The sequence below is a fragment of the Coptis chinensis genome, chromosome 6 (genome assembly GCF_015680905.1).
Source record: "Coptis chinensis isolate HL-2020 chromosome 6, ASM1568090v1, whole genome shotgun sequence".
NCBI lineage: Eukaryota > Viridiplantae > Streptophyta > Magnoliopsida > Ranunculales > Ranunculaceae > Coptis > Coptis chinensis.
This window is the reverse complement of record NC_141461.1, coordinates 41,839,555-41,860,937: the sequence shown is the minus strand read 5'-3', so window position 1 is coordinate 41,860,937 and position 21,383 is coordinate 41,839,555. Positions and strand designations below refer to the sequence as shown.

At 38.4% G+C, this 21,383-nt stretch overlaps 3 protein-coding genes and 1 pseudogene across 4 annotated transcripts; all 4 read left to right on the top strand.

Moving 5' to 3' along the window:
* The first annotated feature begins 2,145 nt into the window (after nt 1-2,145).
* LOC147493016 (uncharacterized) lies at nt 2,146-2,766 on the top strand. Its single transcript, XM_086567724.1, has one exon. It carries the CDS (start codon nt 2,146-2,148, stop codon nt 2,764-2,766), a length of 621 nt encoding a protein of 206 aa, XP_086423850.1.
* An 8,849-nt stretch (nt 2,767-11,615) lies between these two features.
* Nucleotides 11,616-15,190, top strand: LOC147493015 (NAC domain-containing protein 37-like; annotated as a pseudogene). Its single transcript, XR_015198488.1, has 3 exons — nt 11,616-11,917; nt 12,431-12,705; nt 14,521-15,190. The product of XR_015198488.1 is annotated as an NAC domain-containing protein 37-like (transcript).
* Nucleotides 15,191-17,910: 2,720 nt separating this feature from the next.
* LOC147493014 (uncharacterized) lies at nt 17,911-18,492 on the top strand. The gene has a single exon (XM_086567723.1). It carries the CDS (start codon nt 17,911-17,913, stop codon nt 18,490-18,492), a length of 582 nt encoding a protein of 193 aa, XP_086423849.1.
* Nucleotides 18,493-19,922: 1,430 nt separating this feature from the next.
* On the top strand, nt 19,923-20,288 carry LOC147493013 (uncharacterized). Its single transcript, XM_086567722.1, has one exon. The coding sequence runs from the start codon at nt 19,923-19,925 to the stop codon at nt 20,286-20,288; it is 366 nt and encodes a 121-aa protein (XP_086423848.1).
* Nucleotides 20,289-21,383: the final 1,095 nt, after the last annotated feature.

The following is a 21,383-nucleotide window of genomic DNA, read 5'->3' as shown; positions in this document are numbered from 1 at the left end:
GACTAGAAGAATGCGGAGTTGATTTATTTGTTCCATGAACTGACTTCGTGTGCCAAAGTTCATAGAGGCGCTACAGCGGTAAGTTGTTGTTGTTGTTCTTTTATTATTATTATTTTTTAATGTGGAAATTTTATTGATAATGATAACGAATTTTACAAATAATTAGGACAAACGTGTAATAAGTTGCGCAACAAGTTCTTTCTGAATAGCAAATCCTATCCTCTTAAAGACAAACTCGTTAGAACCAGCTGTCATTACGTTGGAGTCCATAACTTTATGCAATCTCTTAAGGTGCTCAACAGACTATTGTGCCAATAAACAAAAAAAAAAGAGTATATATAGGGGAGCACGACATTTTTAAAACAAGAAAGTCTTATTGCTTTTTCTTTATTATCAATCACGACCCAGCATGATATGCACAACACTAACTGTAAGTGGGTTCGACCACTTAGGTCCACCCACATGGATCAAGGATCCCCTATTTAAGCTACTCCCTGGACCGTAGGATCGTAGTACACTGGATAGAATATAATCTATCATGAATCTCTTGTTGCGCAAGAGTCGTGGGAGTTAGCTATATGCTTGGTTGGTTTTATATATCTTACGAAGGTATTAGAAAAAAGACAAGCTGAAGGAAAAAGGAAACAATTCTCGACTCTCTTCTTTCTCCATTCACTGAAGGGGTGGGCTTAAGGTGTGGATACAAAGGGGATTGATTCTAGTAACAATCCTTCTCAAGAGACAAGGCTAGTAACAACAACAAGGTTATCATTCTTTGACTTCGGGTTTCTTCCGCTAGACAAGAGGTATGTTCTATAACTCGAATAACATGTTAATGTATTATTTACATTGGTATCAGAGCTGTTTATGTTTGTTGAATCGCCATTGTAACATGCATTGATAAAAAAATCTAGTTTTGTTAGTTTTTCTCAAAAACCATTAATAAACAATCTGTTGATTTTCGATTTCTACATGTCATGATTTTTTAAAAACTAATTACTAGGGTTTGTTGCTCTTAGTGAGAGGAACGTTTTCCCAAAATTTCATGGAAAACCGTTGAGTAGAATGAGGGAAAACTAAAATCAAAGTTTTTGATAAAAACTGTTTTTTGTGGTTTTTTCAGAACTTTGAACTGTTTTTTGATTGATTTACAGATCTTATTAATGCTTAATATTTGCATGTTAGTAATCTATGTTGTGAGATCTTTGTAACCGTATAAAGCATGTTTCGTTTGGATCTATAATGTGATAGATACACGTCTCTAAACATGCTTACCTTGCCATAATTTTTTGCGAGTTTACTGAAGAAGATGACCGAGTTAGCTCATGAGTTGACTCGGTCAGAGCTTTTTAAAATCAGTGTAAAAGGTTGAGTTGACTCAGTTCTCTGTTTTTTTTTACTCGTTTCCTGCACCTAAACCAACCCGATTACTGAACCCGGTTCTATCCGGTTGAGTGTGAACCGGTTATAGTTTTTGGTCTGGTTCAGGCCTTTATTGACATCTAATTAACCTGAAATTTCGTACCCAAGGGTTTTTGACCCTTCTGAATCTGTTGAAATCATCGGTTGATAGAAATTCCAGGTATAAGTTGCTGTGACAGTATATATTAGATGAACCGGTATAATGTTTATAAGCCGGTTCAGGCTTTTGGAGACGGCCAAATGATCTGTTTTTTTTGTATACATGGGTTTTTGACACTTCTGAATCCATTGGGATAGATCCCAGGTCATGATTCTGAGCTTAACATATAGTTACAGTAGAATTATATGATTATTTATGCCATAAAATGATAGATATTATTCTTTGTTTATGTTTGGCATATTTTTTTTTTCGTATTAACGTAGAATATGATTAGTAGAGGTTTTGTTCCTCCTAATATGGAATTTGTTCAAAAAAATCAATTGGAAGATATACTCTATATTTACATTATTGGGAGATGATTATGAGCTTTGCAAGTTTTCGATCCCAATATGTGGAATAAGATAATATTTTCTTGGATTGGATTTTTTTTTTTTTGGAATAAATTTAAAAGAATGTGTATAGACTAATGTTATATCCACCATTGCATATATGTAGAAAATGGATACAGAAAACTTAGTTGCTGACATATGTCAATCCTTACTGCGAAAAATCTGAATGTAGTGATGGCCACCAAGACCGTAGTAGCAGACCTTAACCATGGAACTAAACTTGATGGGACAAACTATGATATATGGTATAGGAAAATTCAATACCTCTTGAATGAGCAAGAACTCCAGGAACACTTAACCATTTCGATGGCCCAACTTGAGATTGGGACCGGGACTACAGCCCAAAATCGTCGTGACCTTGAGACTTATCAAGCATGGACCAAGTCGGATCGTCGTGCGCGCTACATTGTGTTAAGCAGCATGCATGATGATCTGATTGGAGAATATGAGACATTCTCCACAGCTAAGGACATGTGGGATCAACTGAAATTTGCTTTCGGTGGAACATCAACTACTAGACTTAGAAGTCTAGTTTTAAAGTTTGAGATGTTCAGGAAAGATCCTAAGGCAACCATGCCTGAACACCTTAGGGTGTTATCAAGCATGATTCGTGAGCTAAAGGCCGCAGGAAATGTCCTTACTGATGAGCAGCAAGTCCAAGCTGTGATAAGATCTCTCCCTGATTCTTGGATGCACATGAAGCAAATCATGACTCACAATGAGAGTATTAAGAATTTTTTTGATATTTCTCGACATTGTGAGCTTGAGGCGGAACGCCAGGATCGCGAACCGTAATGCTTACGCCTGTAATCGCATCTGGCGAAATAAAGACAAATGGGTCTAAGCGCAAGGGTAATAACAAACCCAAGAAACAAGGAGGGGCTAATAAGTTGGCTCCTAAGGCAAGCATAGCCAAGCGTCATAGAGGCAAGCGTGGTGGAAAGAAAGAAATTGATATGACCAAAGTGAAATGCTACAACTGTAAGCAGATGGGACACTTCGCTCGTGATTGCACCGGTAGCGAAGCGGTATCCATTTCCCCTGACTCTCATCACATAAGTGTATGTACACATGTTTTAGTTGCTCATTCTCTCCCTGAATGTATTGTAGATACAGGAGCAACCAGGCATGTAGCTCGAGAGCGAGTAGGGTTTGTAGATTATCATCGAATTCCAGAAAACACCCAAAGGCTTTATATGGGAAATGGCAATAGTGAAGATGCATTAGGAATTGGTACATACCAACTCTCATTACGCACTGGGCGCGTACTTCTTCTACATGATGTGCTTTATGTTCCTGGAATTCAGCATAATCTGCTTTCTGTTTTAGCACTTCTTTCTTTTGGATATTCTTTTGATTTTAAAGCTGATAGGTTGGATATTAAGTTGGATGGTATTGTTTTTGGACATGGATTTCTTATGAATAATTTCTTTAAAGTTGAATTGAATGATTATGTTTCTTCATTATCTTACATGGCTAGTGCAAGTAGAAATATTGATTCTGTTACTTGGCATGCTAGACTAGGTCATATAGGACAAGATAGGATGACCAGACTAGCTAGAGAAGGCCTATTGGGCCCACTCGCTAAGGTTGACCTACCTATATGTGAACCATGTTTAGCTGGTAAAGCATGTAGAAAGCCTTTTGGAAAGGCAGTAAGAGCTACTCAACCGCTTGAGCTAATCCACTCAGATATTTGTGGGCCTATGAATGTTAAGGCACGTCATGGCGCCTCTTCTTTTCTCACTCTTATAGATGATTACTCACGATATGGTTATGTCTATCTGATAGCTCACCGCTATGAAGCTTTGAATTGTTTTAAACGCTTTATAGCAGAGGTTGAGACACAGAAAGAGAGGAGCTTAAAACTCTTCTTGACGACCGAGGGCGTGAATACTTATCCGTCGGTTCAAGGAATTATGTGAAAAAAAGGGGATACGCAGACAATTAACTATTCCTTATACTCCGCAACAAAATGGTGTAGCGGAGAGAAGAAATAGAACTCTTTTAGATATGGTTAGATCAATGATGGCGCAAAGTAATCTCCCTATATCATTTTGGGGGGGTGCATGCACTTTTGCTTGCCTACATACTTAACCGAGTGCCTTCTCAGTCAGTTCCTTCAACACCTTATGAACTTTGGAAAGGCGAAAAGCCCCGTTTGGAGCATTTGCGCCCATGGGGTTCAGCAGGTTTTGTTCACAACATCTCCCATAAGTATGGGAAACTAGGCCCTAGAGCTAAAAAGTGTATCTTTGTAAGGTATTCTGATAGCTCAAAAGGTTATGTTATGTATGGTGAACACCCTGATGGAGGAATGACAGAAATAGAGTCTCGCGATATAGATTTCATTGAGAATGATTTTCCTAGCATAAGTAACATAAAGAAAGATCTTGACCTCTATGAGATAGAGGAGTATGAAGACATCCTACCATCTTCAAGGTTGGGGGAATTAATTTCTCATCCCCAGTAATCGCCAAGAAGATAGTGGGAGTGGTTTTCAAACTAGTGGGAGTGTACCCGGGCATTAGTGGGAGTGTACCACTAGATTCTCTACAAGATCCTCGAAGTGCGTAGGGGAGTAAACGTGGAAATATTCCCGTCGTCATTTCGAGATTGAAGGGATATTTTTATGTGTACTCCATTAGATGAGGAAGAACCTACTTCTTTCAAAGAAGCAATTTCTTCTCCTGCTAGAGACAAGTGGATGGCTGCTATGCAAGATGAGATGAGCTCAATGGGTAAAAACGAGGTCGAGAGTTAGTTAATCTTCCTTTGGGCTTAAAACCGCTGAAAATAAATGGATTTTTAAAGTTAAACGCAAGGCGGATGGTTCAATTGACAAGCATAAAGCACGCCTTGTGGCAAAAGGTTATACCCAACAACGTGGTATAGACTATGAAGAGACATTCTCCCCAATGGTGAGATTCGCTTCAATTAAGCCTCATTCTAGCTATTGTCGCACAACATGATTTAGAACTTTTTCAAATGGATGTTAAGACCGCATTTCAATGGAGAATTAAAGGAAGAGATCTATATGGCTCAACCGATTGGTTTTGAGGTCCAAGGACAAGAGCAAAAGTTTGCCGCCTAAAACGTTCTATATATGGCCTTAAACAGTCGTCTAGGCAATGGTATCTCAGATTTCACAATTCAATTACCTCAATTGGTTTTGAGATGATTGAAGAAGATCACTGCGTGTACACTAAACGATCCAGAAAGAGTTTTCTTATCCTTTCGTTGTATGTTGATGACATTCTTTTAGCTGAGAATGATATGGATTCCATTGTTGCCACTAAGAAGTGGTTGTCCTCCAATTTTGAAATGAAGGATATGGGTGAAACAGACTATGTGTTAGGAGTTAAGATCATGAGAGATCGCAAAAAGAAATTTCTTGGTTTGTCTCAGGAGACTTACATTAGAAAAATTCTTGAGCGTTTCCGTATGCAAAACTCCAAACCAATAGACACCCCATTGGAAAAAGGATGTGACTTAAACCTTGATCGTCCCAAAACTAAAGAAGAAAAGAATCAAATGTCCAATGTGCCATATCGGCTGCAATTGGTAGTCCGATGTATGCCATGATGTGTACTTGACCGGATATCGGTTTTGCGGTCGGGTTAGTCGGTCGTTATCGAGTAATCCCGTCCAAACTCATTGGAAAGTTTGTGAAAAGGATACTCGATATCTACAAGGGACTGCTGATTTTGTCCTAAGTTACCATGGTGGAGACTTGAAACCGAAAGGTTACACCGATGCAGACCGGTGGTGATAAAGATGAGCCGCAAGTCCACTTCGGGTTATGCTTTTATGCTTTCGGAGGTGGAATTATTACTTGGTGTAGTCGAGGAAAAAAATGTGTTTCTTTGTCTACAATGGAGTCGAGTATGTTGCTTGCTCACCGTAGTCCAAGAAGCTGTTTGGCTAAGGAAATTCTTGATACACTTAGATATCCACGGCTCATGCGAGGATGCAGATTACTTTATAGTGATAGCACTGCAGCTCTGGCATTTGCAAAGGATCCTAAGTATCATGGGAAGGCCAAACACATAGAGACTCGTTTTCACTACATTCGAGATAAGGTTGCAACAGGAGAAGTGGTCTTGAAACATATCTCCACGCTTAACATGTTAGCTGATCCCATGACTAAACCTATTGCACGAGATGCGTTTAAATCTCATGTTAGGAGTATGGGACTTCGTAGGATTTGATATGTTTGGACATCTTTTATGTAATTGACATTGTTTATGATATATTTCATTAATTCAGATTTTTTGGAATATTCTTTTAATTACACATTCTTGATTTGTTTTTTGTCACCGGGCTTGAATCGACCTACTCACATGGGTGATTCACCTTGGCGCTTAGAGAGAGCGAGCAAGATGAGACATCTATATTCTTGGCTAGATGAGCCGAAAAGAATATTTTTAAATTCTTGAATGTAAAAGCCTTTTAGTTAGAACTAAGATGAGACCTTATAAAAATAAAGGTCGAACATAAAATTTATCCACAATTTTATGGAGCCCAGTAGTTAAGCGAATATGAGTGTTTTTTTTTTTTGACAAAGCTAGAAAGTGGTAGGATAAAACTCAAGTTAGGCTTGTTTAGCGACTAGACTAAGATTAGTATGGTGTTCTGAGTTTGCAAGTGACATATCCATTTTATGGGATAACACCATAGCATACATAACATATTGTATGTGTTTTGCCGACCAATAGTGAGAACAATGAATGAATCCCTTCTTCATTGTTATGTGAGCCAATCGGATAATTGAAATTTTTCCCATCTTATGCCTTTCTTAACCTAAGGTTATGTCATGAAGAGAATATTTGGTGACGCTACTTTAGTGTGCTTCCTAAGTACGACGAGATTTACCGTATTACGGGGCATTTCTAGGAAAGCGACTGAATATAATTGAAATGACATGAATGTTTAGGGAAGATTTTTTTGATATTACATCTATTTTGTGACTCATAGCGGGCCCGCGACCATATTTTAATATGTCATGAGTACAAAACAAGGAGGGGATGTAACACTGCTTTAAACGAGGGATTAAGAGTGCTGATTCTAGTGTAATCAACAATGTCTAAGGCATATACGAGATGCTTCCGGGTGATGCGTTTTTATTAGTTGGGTGAAAACTTAATAATATCGCCCTGTTGCTCTTTTTGTTCTTCTCGTGAGGTCGCACACCTTATTCCCTATATGCAAAGATGAGTAATAGAGATATTGAGATTTGCCCTATGTGGGTTCGAGATGTAAAGTGGGTTCGACCACTTAGGTCCACATGGATCAAGGATCCATCCCCTATTTAAGCTACTCCCCTGGACCGTGGATCGTGAGTCCCACCGGATAGAATATACACCGGATAGAATATAATCTATCATGAATCTCTTGTTGCGCAAGAGTTGTGGGAGTTAGCTATATGCTTGGTTGGTTTTATATATCTTACGAAGGTATTAGAAAAAGACAAGTGAAGGAAAAAAAAGGAAACAATTCTCGACTCTCTTCTTTCTCCATTCACCTTTGAAGGGTGGGCTTAAGGTGTGGATACAAAGGGATTGATTCTAGTAACAATCCTTCTCAAGAGACAAGGCTAGTAACAACAACAAGGTTATCATTCTTTGACTTCGGTTTCTTCCACTAGACAAGAGGTATGTTCTATAACTTTCGAATAACATGTTAATGTATTATTTACACTAACTAATCAACAAATGCTTAGCCAGAAAAATGTATAATGCATAAAGTAAAACTAAAAGTGAGCTTAAAATGGATAATTGGTGATGTGTTGTTGGCTTGTTGCTTGATGAGGAAAAAAAGTGTTTAGAGAGAGTCCATTTCAAAGGTTCAGATTCTTACTGGACCCTCTAAGGAACGCCCCTTGTGGTGCTTACCTTAAGTTTTTGTAATTGTCATCGAATGCATTGAAAGATCGAATTTTTGTGTGAAATATACGGCTTACGACCACTACCTTTATGTCATTTTCCTTGTGGGCCAATATAAGTCTCAGGAGTCCAATTATGCAGTTTGCCTTTGGAGGCCGAAACGCACTTGTTCTATGTTGAATGCCACTATTTCGGTTGGCCTAGGTTCAACGTTTAAGTTCCATTTCAGTCAAGTTTTTTTTTGGTGATGCTGGAACAAACTGGTATTGTTATACCGACCTATAGGGAGGGATTTATGTTTATAGCCAGACCACTTAATTATCTGAAAAATGAATTTCAGTCCGGACATTTTTCATTCTTCATAAGAGAATGAAAACTGGTATATGCTGCTTCTAAGTATTGATATTTTGCTGAGCCAACTCAATGTATGAAGCTAGAGGATCAATTGAAGTACAAATGTAACAGATTTATAGAATAGCATGCGCCGCGTATATGCATGTGTCTCCAACTGAAATATAAACCATACAGAAGCACACAATGTATACTAACTTAGGGAGAGATATTTGGTTATTTTTTATTTTCCAGCTTCGACAGAGGGAGAAAGAGAGGAGCAGAGACTAATATTTGAAGGTATGGATTATAAATGTTTAAATTTAGAAGCCAAAGAAAATTAAGTATGCGTAAAACATAGCAACCGTTTTCGGATCATTAATTCTATCTATGCCATTTGTGAATTCTCTTTAGCAAATTAATTCCCATTGTTCTTACTTTCAATTTCTTATCATCCTTGCCGTACTTAATCAGATCAAGCGTAAAAGTTTTACAGTAAAACACACCTTCAAAATTCACATTTGATATGATATAGCAATAGCATGCATTAGATTAAATATTAAAAAAGGGGCCTTTCCAACACTCTGTTTCCTAAGTCAGCAGTTGTACTACATTCTATCAATCATACTAAGATGTCAGATGTGCCATGTAAACACTAGACAAAAAGGAAAAAGAAGGTCAAAAACAAGAGGGTCAGAGAAACATGTGCAGCTCTATATCTTTATTGTCTCCCTCTCTTTTCCCTTCTCTGGCAGGCCTAATCCGATTTAACGCGTGCTCTATTATGTTGCCGTCACCCACTTTGTGGGTTTCGAATGTTAGTTTGAAGTCTTATTTTTTGATGCACTCTTTGTACCTTTATCTCTTGGAAAGTTGGAAGTCCATTTCTCTTTTCTTATCAGGAAGAAAGTGATGGTGTTCTATTTCTTAATGTTTCAAATATAAATATATGTTTTTTTTTTTCCTTTTTTTTTTGGCGTAGCGAAAGAGATAGCTGGTCTCTGCGTTCTTGCTAAACAAGACACAGAGTTCATTTTCCATTTTTTTATATTCCTAAAATCGACCATCTAATCTCAACTCAAAAGCAAAATGTATGCAACTCAGAGCAGTTTCTTAACATATTTCTTCGTCGATCACATAAGTTATCTATTCTTTCTAACATATGGCTATAATTACCATCATCCTCGCCTACCTCAAGAAGTTGAACGATATGGATGGTCCATAAGGCATGGATGTCACCATTGTGGGGCTATCGTTAGGTGTCTAGGTGGCGGCCTCTCAATTTATGTGAAGTAACTTTATTTCAAATTTATTTTTCCCCTTCGAAAGAGTGAAACCAACAAATTAAATCTTCATCTACGCTCCATATTCATTTGTCGGCAAACAAATATCATTTCATCATTCACTCTTATATTGAGCCTAAAAATCTTAGACCATCATTCACAAGCGCAGTTGTTTTTTTATTACCAAATCACATTTCGACTAGATGTTATGCATAAGTATATCTTGTTTCTTTACTTTTCTAAAATATTGTTTATTATTAATAATATTTACCCGTATAAGATGGAAAAAGGAAAATTATTATTTCAACAGTGAGATCATTTTCGTTCTTTGTCATCAGTATATAGAGCAACATGGTTTGCTTGCAACAAATTAACTCACATGTTTCATCCAGACTGAATACATCGATCTGAAAATCCTTCTAAATATTATGCATTGCAAGTGTTTTTCCAGTTTTCTGTATTCAACAATCAAGAGTGCTGAATATAAATGATTCGGCATTTAGCCTGATACTTTTATGAAGGTCAATTAATTTATAACACCAGTTTCGAGTCACAGAGCGTTCTACATTCAGCGTTAATTCTATCACTGATCAATGCTTACTACTACTGAAAACAGCACGCATATGTACTTAACATTCAGCATCTAGCAGCACTGAAAATACAAACAACACGCCTAAGCACAATTTCATAATTAGGGGACACATTTCTTTAACTCATTCTACTGATGGAAAGAGTAAAATTTGAAATGAACTCCAATTAGCTAGCTTGTTCACCGAGAAAAATAATAATAAATAACACCGAAAAAAATACTTCTAAGTACTATAAAGAATTCCTTTTACGGTTTTACCAAAGAAATTCATACAATTCTATAATATTACGATCTTTTATAATTTTTGAAAAAACATGTAAATATTATATAAACATTAAACAAGCAGAGCTGGAAAAAAATTTAGGGTGAACTAGTGTTACCCCCCTACTAGATGAGCCAATTAGGATTCCCCACTAGATGGGAAATTAGAGTCTTCCCCTAAATACACACAAAAAAAAAATTTGGTCAACCCACTTTGACTTTTTGTGTGTGTGTATTTAGGGGAGACCCTAATTCCCATCTAGTGGGAAGGAAATCCTAATTGGTTCATCTAGTGGGGAGTAATACTAGTTAACCCAAAAATTTATGTTTAATCATATCATTTGCAATAGTCTAGAACTGGACCGGACCAGTGGTTGAACCGGTAAATTTTCTGTTTGGGTCGGAGAAAATTAGAGTTTTTGGTTAGACCCTTGGTCTAAACTAAACCTTCGTTAAACTGGTGAAGTTCTAAACAAAAAAAAAAACCGGACCACCTTATTATAATTTTTTTTTTTTTTTTGAAAAATTGATAATGTGGGGAGTTGAACCGACCTAACACTTACACAAAATAGTCCAAGCTCTGAACCAACATACAAAAATTTATTTATTTTATTATTGTAATTATTAAAAAATTGCTAAATAAGCATCAATCTTGATCGGCCAAGTCGAACCATTTCCGCCCAAGTCGAATTATGATGGAACCTTGAACCATTTCAACAAAAATCGGTTGGATCACCGATTCGGTTTTCAAAACATTGGTCTAGCCTCTAAACAAATGTCACCATTTTTTCGTAAATTATACTTACACTTTAAACAAGAGCCAATTCTTGAAGAATCATTTCAAGCATTCACTATCAGTAGACAACATCATATCATTAACACTTACGTCCACTTGTCAGTTTAACTAGACCTTACAATGGCACCCACTGCAATGAAAGCCCTAGCTCTCTAAAACACTCCAGCTTCTTCACTTATATTTCACTAAACCAAGTAACCAACAACCGCCATGATACAGAATGCAGTTTTCTTCTCTTTATCATCTCAACTCCTTTTACACTAGGAATGATTGCAAGAGAAAAAAAGAGTGTTGTTTATAACACGCGCTTATTTCCCTTTCAGAGATATATGGTGCACCAAATGAGTTGATGATTGTCTTTCACAACTCATGTCCCCGTTCCGTTTCATTTCTCTTTCTTCTCTGAAGTCGATCCTTACTTTCAGTATTCATCATTCTTCTTTCTTTGTTGTTGTTATGATTCTGAGATGATGCATGGTGTAAAGCTAGGGTATGTAGTATTGTGCGTGGTGCTACTAAATTTGATGAGGTAGTGGTAGTTGTAGTCGAAGTGGTTTCACTATATAAAAAGAAAAAAGTAGTCGAAGTGGCACGCGGTTTTACTTGTGGCAGTGGTCTATCCAAAGCTGTGGTTCTGCAATGTCCTCGATCCAAAGTTGTGTTCCACCGGGTTTTAGATTTCACCCTACGGATGAGGAATTAGTTGGATACTATCTAAGGAAGAAGTTCGCATCACAGAAAATAGATCTTGATGTTATTAAGGATCTTGATCTCTACAGGATTGAACCATGGGATATTCAAGGTAGACCACAAAATCTTCTAGACTCTACAGGCCACAGTACAGCTTCTTGGTTATGGTCTCTAACTTACGTTTTAGGGTTTCTATGTATTTCCCAGTTATTTGTGTATGCTCATAATTAACAAAGAATCTGAACTGCATATTAGTCCATTCTGATTTGGTTATTCTAGCTACCTGATCTCATGGCTTCAGTTAAGGATGCTGGATGCAGGATGAGCAAGCTAGAAACTGCGTTAGCAAAAATCTAGTGTGAGCAGTGGGTGTAATACCAACTGTATAGCCTTTAATACTTACAATGATCTATTAACCCTTTGTTTTCATGTCCATGCTTGAGTGTACGTGCTTTTTAGCAGTGGTTATTAACAGAAAATGAACCAGAAAGATGAACTACTCAGCCTACTCTATATATGCTAGCTACTTTTACATGTTCAGTAGTCCTGCTTACATCTGCGTTAGCAAAAATCTAGTGTGTGTATTTGTCTGACGATCGGTCTCTATCTGTCATGAATTGGACAGAAATATGTCGGATCGGCTCTGAAGAACAGAAAGAATGGTACTTCTTTAGTCACAAAGACAAGAAGTATCCAACAGGTACTCGAACGAATAGGGCAACCATGGCAGGTTTTTGGAAGGCTACAGGCCGCGACAAAGCGATCTATGAGAAGGCAAGGGTTATAGGCATGAGGAAGACGCTCGTCTTCTACAAGGGAGGGCACCTAATGGACTGAAATCTGATTGGATCATGCACGAATACAGGCTCGAGTCTGAAGAAAGTGGACCTCCTCAGGCAAGCACCATACCTAAATATTTGTCGGAATATTTTCTTTTTGCTGTGGGAATTAGATTTGACACTTATAGGAAAATTTATTGAAACAAATTTTTTGGGTATATTATCTTCCTAATTAGCCTTGAATTCTTGGACTACCAATAGCCAGAGACTATATGGTTTGTGTTTTGTGACCCAACATTAAAATGCGCATGTTTTTTGTTTTCTATTTCTAAAGCACCATTATTTCAATTTCGGACACTAAAGTGAAAGCTGGGAAAGCCTAAAAACATGAAACCTCAAAAGCAGGCATGTTAGCAGAACGGGGACCTGAAAATACAGGATGTTGAAATATAGTGCTTGAGCAGGTCAAAATTGCACATTCTCAACTTGTGAATACTTTTTTTCCTTTTTCTTATCCTCTTGAAGTCAAGCATCTCCCAAGGTTTTTGTTTCTCTTTGCAGCAAGTATTAGACTTTTCATTCTTTTATTTTCTTTTCCAGAGAGATTCCTCGACAAATTCATTTGATGATATTGGAATCATCTAAGTTGACGCTTACCACTTCACCCATTATTTATAAAGGAATTAGACATACAAACATTGTCACTAAGAGATCAATGATAATCTTTTTGTGATGGTAGAGAACCTTCTAACACCACGGTTCACCACCTTTTTGAGTGCTTCATATCAGAATTGTGTGTTGGTCGGTTGTCTTTCTTGAGCAGTTTGGTTTATTATTGGGATGTTTATTATTGGGAATCTTAGCTGCACATAATTTAACTGTTGTTTAGGTTTGGGGCCGGGGTTTGGAGCTTAGTATGATGGGGATGGTTATATGAACTCCACCTTATGGTGACTCTAAAGTTACTCCACTCATAATAGTGGACTTACAAGATGAATTGAGAGCTAATTTTTTAAGAGGATATACATTACATGATAGAGAACACCTTCACAAAAAATCAGCTCAATTGAATACATTTAACATTGTCAAAAGTTGTACCAAAATTAAAAGAATATTGGCTGTTGGATAACTTTATAACATTATAAACGATTTTTGGCAAGATTGTACATCTTCAAATGAATTAATTTTTTGTGAGGATGATCTCTATTGTGTGGAGAACATTTACACAAAAAATTAGATTCTAATTCATTATATTTAGTGGTGGAGTTTTTTTGTAAGTGGAGTTCATATAACCATCCCCTAGTATGATAGCTCTTGGGGAGTGGAGGTTTGGTATAGTCCCTATCTCGACGATGGGGTAATATGTCTTTGCATGTGAGCTTCCCTCTAATGACCACACTCTTAGGGAGGAGTGTAGCAATGTAGCATTGCTTTGTTGAAATGTACTCTCTTTAAATAACATAGTCTTTGGGGAGCTTGTAAGATTTTATGCTTTGGTCTAATATACAAGTGGGGGTCTGCCTAACTCCATAATCTTTTCGAAAAACTGAAGTGATTTCCCACCATTATTTAATATAGTGGCTGTAAGCCTACTGTAAGTTGAATTTTTTACTTCCCTTTTCAGTGTTGACTAACTTTCTATTAGAATGTCAACTCCCTAGCTCTTTATCAAACAAAGAGCATAATTTGCTCATTGCAACTAAAAATTTATGAGGAACATCAATGCTTAAGAAGTTAAGATCACCGAGCCCAATCTGCATATGTGCATTCGATCCTAATGCTAAAGAAATCCAGTTCTCTCTTGACCCTTTAGGCAAAAAAAATGAGTAGCACAATAAGGAATTCTCAATGCATGAGACTTTGTATTTAGAGAAAGGAAAATTAAGTCTTTCATATGTCTCTCTGTCTTACTAGATTCATGGAAGTTTTTGCGAAGAAGGATGGGTGGTTTGCCGAGCATTGACGACCAAGCATGCAAACAAGAACCGATGAAAGGTGGGATTCAAGTTATTTCTATGAAGAAATAAATGGTATAAACTCCATCATGGATCCAATACATACTACTAGGAGAAAGCCTCAGCATTTAGTCTGTAAGCAGGAAATAGAGTTCAATAATGTGAATTTCTTCCATTGCGATCCCTTTGTACAGCTTCCTCAGCTAGAGAGCCCTTCTCCACCTCTAATAAAACACCCAATCTTAGTGTCATTGTTATCAGAGAATTATAAAGAAGATGACGAGGCAATAAAAGATGCTACTGACACGCGGAAAGTGACTGATTGGAGGGCCCTTGACAAGTTTGTTGCATCTCAATTGAGTCCAGAAGAAGATCGAAATAAAAGTGAAGGGATCTCCAACTTTGGAACTCAATATAACACAGATACGGGATGGTTGTTATCAGATAGTAGTAGGGATAAATATGATGGGCTGTTGAGTTTGGGTTCAGATGCTGATATTGGCATTTGCATTTGAGAAATAAAGGGCGAAGAAAAGGATACAGGTGTCTCCATTGCTTATTGTATGTTCTAGCGATACTAGGGGTTTAATATATATTTGTAAAAAGATATATGGTTATATTGCATGATTTCAGAAATTCTCCGTCTTCCTATTCTTTTTTTTTAATTTTCTGGCATGGGAACTACTTTGATCAATAACTCTCCTATATATGGTTTGCATTGGCATGGGATAAACAGGGATATGTGGAGCCAACAATGAGGTACACATCCCTTGACCTTTGTTTGAAATTCAATAATAGATTTAGTGCCTTTAATGCAATAATAGATTTCAGCTTTCAGTTGACTTACAGCCGGTATAGAATCATGCATCTCAGCATCCCAATCAAGGACAATAATGAAGAAGTTGGCTAACATTTTATTTGGTGGTTGTTAGTGAGTAGTGAGTATGTTCATATACAAGCTTACCATTGTGATCACGATAAATGTCATAGGGGGTATGCTACTGAGGCTGAAATCTATGTGTGATGTGATTGTGATTGCCTCATCTCAAAATGTGAAACATGATATACTCTACCTATTCTGAAGCGTGAATAGTCAGTTCTATGTATATGCTTATATATTTCCATGTTTTACGTACTGTTTTATTTCATATCATATGCATTTAGCACCTAGGTCTACGCGTTCATTATATATGGATATTCTTGAGGGCTTACCCTCTTTATGCTCCTCTATGTCCACTTTGTACATGTAATGCGATGTCTTTGTGTTATCTAATTGACGGGGCCGGTAGGGATCTGCCTAACACCCATTGTCTTGATCTGTCGTAGTTAGCACTATTAGACCTGGTTTTCTAGGAAAGGCCAACATTTTTCAGGACAATTATATCATCTACAGAGTTTTTCATAAAACTCTAGCAAGATGGAAAGTAAATTAATTAACATGTGTAGAGACTCCCATATATGCATTGATTTCTCCCATGTCTGTGCAGCCTGTGCTAAATGTTCAACTTCTCAATGGAATATAATGTAACTTTGACAATTTGGTGAGGAGATTGACGATACTTCAAATACGCCAGAGCTCACACAAGCAATTAAAACACACAAAAAATTAAAGAAATGAACTTCAACTAACATTGGCTGGCTTTAACCAATGTATGGGATACATTGGTTAAATGCCGAGAGAGAGATGTTTAGAGAGAGAAGCTCCCGTTTTCTCTACTAGAGAAAACTTAGAGTCTTTGTCTTATCTTTTTAAGGCCTTTTCTAGTAAGGTTTGAAAGGCCCATAGATAGACTATCCGTTCGCTGTTAGAACTTTCCTTTTTAGCAAATAAAAAGAAAAAAGAAGAAGCAAACTTCGATCCAACCTTCTCCACCCGAACAACCATGTCAACTGCTTTTTTGGCTTCGTAATGGAAGGAATCAATCCTTTTATCCTGCTACCACTCTTCCGGTTGCTAGTAGGAATCAGCCCTCTCTTCAAGAGTTACCGCCGTGGACCCAAGAGAAGCTTCAAATGGGTCACGGATGATCTCTTCGCCCGATAAGGTGCGAGGAGAACAACCACAACACATGGCCATTGTTGACCTTCCTACACCGAAATGAAAGTGGGTATGCCTTCCATTAAACTGCCCAAGCGTGCTTTGCACCGACGGTTCTGCGATCGCAAATTTTGCTTGGTCGGTAGGCTAGATTTTCATAAAATCAAAATTGATGAAGTCTGAAGAATTGCTACTGAGAAAAATGGAAACCTAGAGGGATTGGAAACTCATACCACTAGGCAAAGGATTCTTCATGATTAGCCTAGTGAGTGAAGAGGACTTGAGGCTTATTTGGGGAGGAGAGCCATGGAAATTTGGAGATCAAACTCTCGGACTTACCAAATGGACACCGGACTTCAACCCGTATTCAAAGTGCATCAAATGCTTATTTGGGGAGAAATTTCCAAAATTGAGTCAACAATATTGGGACTACTGAACGGCTAATGGCTATGGGAAAAGCATTGGAGTGCGCTTTGTTGGTGTCGATAGGCATACTATTGATCGAGATTTTGGGTTCTTTGTCGGTGTCTTTGGTGGGAGATAGATCTGTCCAAACCTATTCCACCTCAAATCTGGGTCGAGGAAGAGGATGGTATATCTTTCATACAAGAGGTGGAAGTGGTGAAGATGCCTAAATATTGTCCTCACTGTAAAGCAGTTGGTCATGTCATGGCTGAATGGAAGGTTCTCAAGAAGATCCGAGTTGAGGAGGAAGCTAATAATAACGAAGCTAATGAAGCTCAGAAGCAAAAGACACACAGACGCAAAAAAAGAAGAAAAAGAGGAATCGGAACAAAAACAGAGGTACTACTTTGGAGGCAGGCCCTAGTGGGACTAAGGACACACAAGGACAACCTAACTCTACAGCACAAGAGGGTGCAGTTCAGCAGCCAATTCCAGAGGAAGTACAAACTAACCATGTTGAGGGTATTGTTCATACAACCCAGACGGTTGGAGCTGGGGCGTTGGTGGTGCACTTGGATTGTAGTGATCTACCTTCTCATATAAGGATCATGACTCCACTTGGTGAGACTATTTCGGTTGAAGGGGAGGTCGATAATGGCGTGATACCACCTGATTTAGTTGTTTCACAGGCCTTAGTGGTGATGTCCGACTCTCAGTCGACTGGCAACCGAGCATCTAGCCCTCGAACTCCAAACCAGCTTCCAGCTCTACAAGAGGCAGACAAACTACTAGGATCAAGTAGCTGGGCTGAACAAGTGGAAGAAGGGGAATGGCAAGTTCAGAAAAAGAAGAATCCCAACTCCAAGTGGATGGAGCAGATTTTGTCACCTCCACACACAAGGGCCAGAAACACTACCTCAGGCGATTAATGAATTGCATTCTCTGGAATATAAGGGGGATCAATAAAGAACAGTCCTTATCCTACCTTGTAGATCTAGTTAATGAATACAAGCCTGAAATTGTTGGTGTCATAGAGCCTTTAATTGCTCCACCTATCTTTTGTCCTGCTGCTCTTAGTAGGTTAGGCTTCAGTAGTAACTTTATTCACAATAATATACCTTCTAAGCGAGGTAATATCTGGGTATTTTTGAAGGAGGGAATTAATGCCACTATTGTGGACATTTCATGTCAGCAAATATCTATTAAGATAGAGAAATTCACTATCTCTATGGTGCATGCTAGCTCCTATTATGTTCAAAGAAGAGTATTATGGGATGAGCTGTCTCACTTTGGCCTTAGTGTGGAGGCACGGATGATTATAGGGGATTTTAACATTGTCACAAGGAATGCAGAAAGAAAGGGTGGGAGATCGCCTTGTCGTCGATTGTCTGTTCTTGACTTCAATGACTTCATCAACTCTAATTGTCTAGTGGACTCTACAACTCTCGGTCATAGGTACTCTTGGTCTAATAGAAGATGTGGTAATAAAAGAATGATACGAGAAGATTGATAGGGCTCTAGTCAACCATCAATCGGGTTGAATGCAAAGATCAAATTGAAGAGCAAGATAGCAAAAGGAAATTCTCTGACCACTCTCCAATCATTGGGTGGAATGCAAGAATTCCAAAGCCGGGAAACATACCTTTTCGGTTTAAAAATGTATGGCTGCAACATTTGGATATAAAAAAGGTTGTCGAAACTAGCTGGAAGCAACCACTTCTTGACGTTCCTATCAGAACCGTCACAAAAAAACTCAAGAGACTGAAAGCAGATTTGAAGAAATGGAGTTGGGAAACTTATGGTAGTATGAGCAGAAATCTAAAACAGATGGACGAAGAACGAGGATAGATACAGAGAAGCCTAGAACAAGACCCTTTCAACGCCATTCTACAACAGCAAGAGAGTGAAAAGGAGATGGAAATTTCAGAACTGAAGAGTATGGAAATTAGCATTTGGAAGCAAAAGGCTAGAACTACCGAAGCTCTTGAGGGGGAAAGAAATACCACTTATTTTCATGCACTCGTGAAAAGCAGTCTTAACAGGTCTCAAATAGTGGAAATAGAGGATGACCAAGGTACCATTATAAAGGACCAGCATGGGATAAAACAATATTTGGTCAAAGCTTATGAAAATAAGTATAAGTTCCAAGAAGTGGATATGAATTACCACCTCATGAACTTAATTCCTCATCTGATTACTGATGGTGACAATGACCAGCTGACCTCAATTCCTTCTCCAAGTGAGGTGAAAGATGCTGTTTTTAGTATGGATGCAAACAGCTCTCCTGGGCCTGATGGCTTCCAAGGAGCATTCTACCACTTTTTCTGGTACTTGATTGGTGGCGATGTAAGAAAAGCCATCATCTCTTTCTTTAAGGATACCAAGCTGCCTCAAGGTATGAACTCCAATTTTCTAGTTCTTATTCCTAAGATAGCTAATGTAAGAGCGATACATCAATTCAGACCTCTCTGTCTAAGCAATTTCCTGTTCAAAATTATTACTAAGATTCTTTCTATGCGTATTAAACTTATTGTTGACAAGTTGATTAGTAAAGAACAGCTAGCCTTTGTCAAAGGAAGGACAGGAATCACAGGCGTGGCACTTGCTTCCGAGATGGTTAACGAATTGGACACCAAAAGAAGAGGAGGAAACCTAGGGCTCAAGCTTGATGTAGCTCAGGCTTTTGATTCTTTAAGCTGGGAATTCCTTATTGAGGTACTGCGAAGGCTTGGGTTTAATCAAAAGTGGTGCAATTGGATAAAAACTCTCCTTAGCAGTGCTAAAATATCAGTTATGATCAATGGAGGTCCGTGTGGGTTTTTTGAAGCAGCGCGAGGGCTCAAATAAGAGGACCCGCTCTCTCCTATTCTTTTTGATTTGGCTGAAGTTGTATTGAGCAGGGGTTTGAACTGGTTGTACTCTCGAGGGCATGTTAACCATATGACATATATTGGGGGATGCCCAGGCCCATCTCATTTGTTATTTGCAGATGATATTTTTCTCTTCGCCAATGGTGACATCAGGGGATTGAGGAGAATGTGGAACATGTTACTAGTCTACCAAGGATCTGCAGGGCAATTCTTTAATGCATCCAAGAGTAAACTTTTCTTGGGAAGCATGAATACAGGGAAAAAAAGGCGAGTTGAAGAACTGTTTGGCATTAAAGAAGGGCAGCTGCCTAAAAAGTATTTGGGAGTTCCTTTGTTTAAGGGCAAGGTCTCTTGGCGGCACATTCAAGTATTGGTGGACAAGATTAGAAAGAGGGCTACTGGGTGGGCTGGAAAGATGTTGTCCTTTCAAGGTTGAGTGGTGCTAGCTCAGTCCATTCTTAATAGCCTACCAGTACACAATATGTCAGTGTACAAATGGCCAACCAAGTATATAAAGGAAGGAGAAGCAGTAATTAGAAATTTCATCTGGTCGGGTGACCCTTCGATAAGTAAAAAAATAACTTTAAAATGGGAGAGTGTTTGCAAACCTAAAGAAGAAGGGGGCTTGGGTCTGAGAAGACTTAGGGATATCAATCTCGCTCTCCTTATGAAGGCGGTGTGGCAAGTTCTCACCATGGACAATGATTGGAGCAAATTTATGCTTCAAAAATACAGAATGAAGGATGGGCAATGGCTCACTTATCACAAAATGTCTTCTGTCTGGCCTGGGATCAGGTGGGCTCTCTCTGAAATTAGAACAAACATGGGATGGGTGGTAGGCCAAGGCAAGAACATCGACTTATGGAGAGATCCATGGGCCGGGAAGTCTGTTGCGGATTGCCTGCCTCATGTAAATTGGAGAGGTTTCAAAGCCAAGGTGGAAGATTTGATTTCTAATAACCATTGGGACTTCCCTGCACAAGTCTTAGAAGTATTCAACAGGCTGGGCATAAATCTTATGGAGCTTCAGCAGCCAACTGGAGATGAACACGACCAGAGAATATGGAAGCCAGATAAAAATGGCCTCTTTACTGTGCACTCTACTCACGACTCTATAAGGAAGACGAACAATAAGGTGGGATGGTACAAATGGATATGGGCTGATCATATACATCCTAGAGCAGCTGGTACTGCGTGGAAACTCATCCAGAGAGCTGTTCTCACAGATGATAGAGTGAAGAAAGTCGGCGTCAGTCTAGCATCTAGATGTTGTCTGTGTAAATGCAACGAGGAAACCATCGACCACTTGCTTTGGGAATGCCCAAGACTACGAGAGATATGGGACTGGATTGCATCAGTTTTTGAAGTTACCATTAGGTGTTATAACTTCAAAGAATTGATCATTGCAACAAAGTCTAGAAGTCTTATTATCAAGGCTCTTTGGAATGCTACCGTCATACATGTCTTGGTACAGGTATGGAAAACTAGGAATAAAAGATTCTTCGAAGGACTAGCATACAACAAGGTACAC

What these genes read in the sequence shown, in the direction of transcription:
- LOC147493016 (XM_086567724.1), top strand. Translation starts at nt 2,146, where the DNA reads ATGGCCACCAAGACCGTAGTAGCAGACCTTAACCATGGAACTAAACTT.
- LOC147493014 (XM_086567723.1), top strand. Translation starts at nt 17,911, where the DNA reads ATGAATTGCATTCTCTGGAATATAAGGGGGATCAATAAAGAACAGTCC.
- LOC147493013 (XM_086567722.1), top strand. Translation starts at nt 19,923, where the DNA reads ATGACATATATTGGGGGATGCCCAGGCCCATCTCATTTGTTATTTGCA.